The sequence below is a fragment of the Nelumbo lutea genome, chromosome 1 (assembly GCF_056320005.1).
Source record: "Nelumbo lutea isolate HS-2025 chromosome 1, American lotus-T2T, whole genome shotgun sequence".
Lineage (NCBI taxonomy): Eukaryota > Viridiplantae > Streptophyta > Magnoliopsida > Proteales > Nelumbonaceae > Nelumbo > Nelumbo lutea.
This window is the reverse complement of record NC_142684.1, coordinates 64,822,999-64,828,998: the sequence shown is the minus strand read 5'-3', so window position 1 is coordinate 64,828,998 and position 6,000 is coordinate 64,822,999. Positions and strand designations below refer to the sequence as shown.

Sequence of the window (6,000 nt, the reverse complement as noted above, 5' to 3'; positions counted from 1 at the left end):
ATACTGTCTCGAAATGTCATACTCACTACAAAAATATTCAAATTCATTTGAGGTATATTCCTTCCCATTATCGATTCTCAAACACTTAATTATTTTCCCCTTCTAATTTTCAACTATAGCTTTGAGCTTCTTAAAATAGAAAAAAAAGTATCACTCTTCCTTCGGAGCATATACACCCATACTTTCCTGGAGAAATCATCAATAAAGGAGACAAAGTATAAAGAGCCTCCAAGGGATTCCATAGTAGCTTCCAAGTATCAAAGTGTATTAGATCTAATACCTCTCTACTTCTAGCTTTTGACTTGGGAAAACTAGCTCTATGGTGTTTGCCAAATAGATAATCTTCACATAAATTCAAATTAGTAGATTTTAAACCAGGAAGTAGTTTTCAATCAAGAAGTACCTTTGTCCTTACTTGTTCATATAACCCAAATGCCTGTGCCAAATCATGACTGAATTGGTCATAGCATTTGCAACAATGGTGTTACTGACCATGGTATCTCCGATCAAGTGGTATAACTTTCATAAGAATCAGGCATGAAGCAAAGCAAAAGGGCAACCTTTTCTTCATCGTCAATACGTACCTCAACAATTGATAATTTCCTTACTAGAGTGTTGAACTCATTCAAGTGTTCTTGCAAAGATGCTTTGTCTTTCATCCTTAGGTTGTAAAGTTGTCACCAGACAAAGATTCTATTGGACATCGATTTCCCCTCGTAGAAATTCCACAACTTGTCCCATAAACCTTTAGCAATGGTTTCCTTGGACACGTTGAATAGAACTAAATCTTCTAAAGCAAGAAGAGTATTAGTTATGGTTATCTGGTTTTTCTTCTCAAAATCTTCATCCTTCATATCAGTAGGCTTGTTCTCTTTTTCTTCTAAGCTAGTTGTACAATCTTCTTTCACCAACACAAAATGCATCTTTAGCTTCCATATTGCATAGTTGGATCCATTGAATTTTGGTATATCGAACTAGGTAGAGCTCGAACTGGCCATATTCAACACGTGCAATACCAGAACAACAAATATAGATTTTGGTGAAACTTTGGAACAGAACCGTGAATCTTTGATACCGATTATTGGAAATGGTGCAATGGATAATATAATTTGTATGTGCATAGAAAGAAGCAAAAGTAGATAGCAAGAAAGCCAAAGAAAGAAAGAAGAGAGAGAAAACACCAAATTTAACGTGGTTCGACCAAATTGCCTACGTTCACATGTAGCAACTCGAAGCTTTTCTTCTTCACTATAAACAAGAGAAAATACAACACTAAAATAACTTCATCAAAACCTCACTCGTACCCAACACCCAACACCATACTCCTCTCAACACACTATATACAATGTATACAATGAAAATGAATTGGGATGAAATGAACGGAGGAGGGGACCCCTATTTATACTAGTAGAGAGGGGTATAAAGGGGATTTTGAAAAAAATTGCAACCACATACTTAAGCAGTAAAAATAGTCTTCAATGCTAAGTAATAGAAATAGGTGGGCTCTTACTGGTGGGCCACTGATTGTGATATGGTGGGCTTAGTCGACGACAGGTTACAAATAGATTTACATTATTAGATCAAATTTAGAGGGAGGGAGAGAAAATAGATTTACATTATTAGATCAGATTTGGATATACCCTGTCCGAATTTGATTGGATCGGATTTGGATCAACAACAAGTTACAAACGTTGGGTTCCATAGAAATAAGGGAGACAATGTGGAGGGTAGAGATGCAAATGGATCAGATCGGATTCAAACCGAGTATATCCGAATCCGATCCAATAACAATTCTGAGATTCGATCAAATCATTTCATAAGCAACAATCTGAATCTGAATCTGAATCAGATACGATCCAATTTCATTTTTGAAAATTTTAATAAATTGTTAAAATGAAAAAATAATAGTTTATATTCATCATATATAATATATACATGTATTTAAAAAATATGAAAATACAATATACATACATACATACATACTATTAAAAGTGTGAATGAGGTATAGATTATGGCTTTTTTTTACTAAAATACCCTTACTCTTTGAACTTGATCTCCCTATATTTATGAGGGCAAAAACATAATTTTAACTAATACTTTTATTAAATTCCTTATATTTCTCATCATTAAGTCCTATATTTAAGGTATTAAGTCCTATTTCATTTCATTAAATCTCATATTTAAGGCATATTAAATAAATGAGCTTTATAGATTTGTCTTGACTAAAACGCTCTTATTTATGAATTTAATCCCTCTTTAACTATCTAAGTAAAAAGTGTAATTTAAAGTATTATTTCTTTCCACTCCATTAAATTTTCACTCATTAAGGTATTAACTTGTATTCTCTTTCCTTAGATACTTTATTGGAAGCGTTTTTGTTTCTCACTAATAAATTCTACAAAGCAAATTTGTATCTAATGTTTTTAATAATGTAAAACCTATGTTCAAAACAACATGAAAAATAATTAAACAAACCACCATTTTGTTTGAGTGGCAAGTAAATAGTCCAACCATCGGCATCAAATGGGTCAACCAATGTTCTCATAGTTAAATAATAAAAATTTTAAAATAAATATAATTACAAAAATTGTGAAAACGTTTAGGCACATCTCTAATATTATCTATTTATCATATCAAACAACATTAAGCATGCTAAATAAATGTATTTTTATTCGATGGAAATGAAATACAAGATTTAAAACTAACCGAAAAATGAAACCATTTTCCTATTCAAGTGGTGAGACAATGATTCAACCTTTTAGGTCAAATGAATCAACTAATGATGTCATAGATAAATAATACAAATTTAAAAAAGATAGGGACACAAAAATTATTAAAAACATAGAAATTTTATAAAAATAAAAACATTTGGGTGCATCTTCAATATTATGTATTCATCATATTAAACAAAAATAGGGCGTACTCATTTGCTCTAACATCTAAAATCTTAAAGTGCAATAATTACATTAAGAGGTATATTGGTATCGATGAACTTTTCTTTCCTCTGAACTCTAAATGCAAAGAATGTTGTTTTGAATTCTGAATTCTAAAAATTGTCAACTATCCATTTTAACCCCATATATGAGATTTTTTGTTTGTCTATGTAATTCAATAAAAAATAATATTAAAATTTATTATAATGATTAATAATTAATTAATAAAAAATAATAATTATTAATTTATATAATAGTTAATAATTAATTAATATTTAATTATCAACTAATAATAATAGTTATAAAGCTAATTAATAATTAATGATTATTATTAATTACATATTAGTTATTAATTATTAATAAGTAAGTGTAATAATTATTTCAAATTAATAATTAATTTATTACTAATACTAATTATTATAATAATTAATTAATAATAATTTTTATTAATTAAATATTATTATTTTTTGTATTTCAATAAAGAAATAATATTTAAAGTTGTTATAATGTTTATAATAATTAATAATTAATATTCATAATTATTAATTTATAATTAGTACTAATTATTATAATAATTAATAATTATGAATTATGAATTAAATATTCATTATTAGTTGTTAATAATAAATTATAATAATTCTTATTCATTAATAATAAATAATAATTACTAGTATAATTATAATTAATATTTAATTAATAGTTAATTTACTAATAATATGAATTATTATAATAATTAGTTAGAAATTGGAAATTAATAATTATGAATTACTAATGATTATTAATTAAGTATTAATTATAGTTATTATTATTACAATTTTTAATTAATAATTATTTTTATTATTGCATATGAGGCCCTTGAGTTATAAGGAGGGAGAAGTGTTCTGTGATTTGGGCGTATCATTGAAAAACAAAAAACATATAAGATTCCACTTTAAGAGATAAGATATAAGAGGAAATAAACAACCATTTTCCTCTTATAGTTGCAAGATTCTTCTTAAGAGGGAAGAGTTAAGAGGAAATGAATAGGTAGAGTGATAGATAAGAGTTATTTTTGTCTATGATAGAAATATAATTAAAAACTAAACTAACTTAAAAAGAAAATTGTTTTGGCATTTGATTAATGGATGATTATCCATAGGGAAGCAAATTAGGTTGGTAACTTGAGCTTGAATTGACCTAGCTCATAATTTTAGATAAGCTAGATTCAATTTTTAGTCCTCAACTTGGGCCTAGGCCTAGGTTCAAAAGTTTGGGCATTTTTTGTTTTTCAATTTGTGCCCAAGACCATTCCTTAGGTGGCTAAAGTCAAGCCCGATTATATACATATAATTGTAAATACATATATTAGCACATATTTGCATATATGCATGTATATATAGTTATATACATACATTTTATTTTAAATTTTGTCATAGGGCTAAGTGATAGACCCAAGTCCAAGACTAACCCAAATGCATCAAATTTAAATATAGGTTGGGGGGTTGAGCCCAAGTTGAACAGATTAGGCTTGACTTGCACCATAACAGTCCAATGGTTGGGGTAAGTGAGTTAACTAATTATGTCATACTTAAATAATAAAAATTAAAAAATAGATAGAAATACCAAAAATTAAAAAAGAAATATATAAAATTTTTAGAAAATTTTGATATATCTAAGATATTATAAACTTATCCTATTAAATAAAAATAAGTGTGATAAACAAGAATTACTTTTAGTATTAATTATATAAATGGAATAAAAAATTTAAAGTTGCCAAAATTGAGATTGCCTTTTCTTTTCAAGTTAAACAGACCAACACATGATATCATAATTATATAATAAAAACTCAACAAATAGATAGAAATAAAAGACATAGACAACATAACAAATTTAATTATAAATTCTATGCACATCACCAATATCATATATTTATCATATTAAATAAAAATAAATATAATAAATAAGAAATATTTACATTAATAATGAAAATAAGAAATACACAGGCACACCATGCTTTTATTACTTATCTTTTAAATGATTATAATAAGAATATTAAAATTATTGATATTATCTGAAATTATTTACTAGTATATATATTTGTAGGCTTGGTGGAGGGAAAGTTAGCAAGGAATTTCACAGGGTTCCTGTCCGCTCTTCTAAAATTATTGTTTTCTTCGAAATAAAGAAAAATTGAAAAACAGACAGACCACAAAATATGGATCATAGAGAATAAATGAGCTGAGATGGGAAAATTCAGGAAAAATAAAAGAGGAGAAAACTAGAGCGAGGAAGAAAGAAAACAAATGGAGTTACTGAAGCTTCCCTGTTCTCGTTACTATCTGATATCGAGACCATCCCTCTTATTATCTCCCTCTCTTCAGTCCACTTTGAGTTTTCGCTCTAATAAGCCGCTGTTTCTCTTGCGGAGGAGTCGAAGATCCAACACTCCTGTTCGCAGTATATCGTACCTCCCCACGATTTTTGCTTCTCTTCCCACTCTGGACCTCACAGAGGATAACGTCAGACAAGTCCTAATCGACGCGCGTTCCGAGGCAACGATCCTCAATCGAACTTTCATTTTGTTCTTCTCTTGCATTTTTGCTTCTTAAAAAACAGAAAAGAAAACCAAAGAAGTATTGAAAACCCATTTGATTAGTCAATTACGACTTATGAGCTTAATAGTTTATTATATGTAATTGGTTCTGCGGTTTTGTTGCAGTTTGCACAGATTTTTGATGCTTCAGTTGGAATAACAGGTTGAATTCCTCAAAGTTGACTTGCTTGATTACTTAGTTTATTTACTTATGGACGATACAATGTAGTTTCCATGATGTCTGAACCTGGGTACAGAAATGTTTTAGGACAAGCCGAGCTAGCTGAATTGGACGGTCCATTTGTTAAGATCAGTCTCAAAGGACGGTTTTGGCATAAACGTTCCACTGTTTTGGACAGGCTTGGTAATTACCTGAAGCAGAGGATTCCTGTAAGATAATCCTCTCTCTTTGCCCTTGAAATGCTTTTTATCTCTTTTGAAGACCAGAACCCAGCAGGATGGGTCCAATCACCTAATAGAAATCTGAACCAAAAA

The 6,000-nt window shown here is 28.9% G+C and overlaps 1 protein-coding gene across 8 annotated transcripts in view; it reads left to right on the top strand.

Moving 5' to 3' along the window:
* The first annotated feature begins 5,111 nt into the window (after positions 1 to 5,111).
* LOC148874961 (uncharacterized) overlaps positions 5,112 to 6,000 on the top strand; it is a 29,414-nt gene continuing 28,525 nt past the window's right edge. For 6 of the 8 annotated variants that reach the window (XR_016105365.1, XR_016105364.1, XR_016105362.1 and 3 more), the window contains exons 1-3: positions 5,112 to 5,464; positions 5,632 to 5,668; positions 5,774 to 5,895. Coding sequence is in view for 3 of the 8 variants with exons in the window: in XM_088965726.1 (XP_088821852.1) it covers positions 5,216 to 5,464; positions 5,632 to 5,668; positions 5,774 to 5,895 (408 nt within the window). In the remaining 5 variants the exon portion in view is untranslated. The remainder of the gene's footprint in view (positions 5,465 to 5,631; positions 5,669 to 5,773; positions 5,896 to 6,000) is intronic. The other 2 variants (XR_016105366.1, XM_088965727.1) reach the window with 1 other exon arrangement.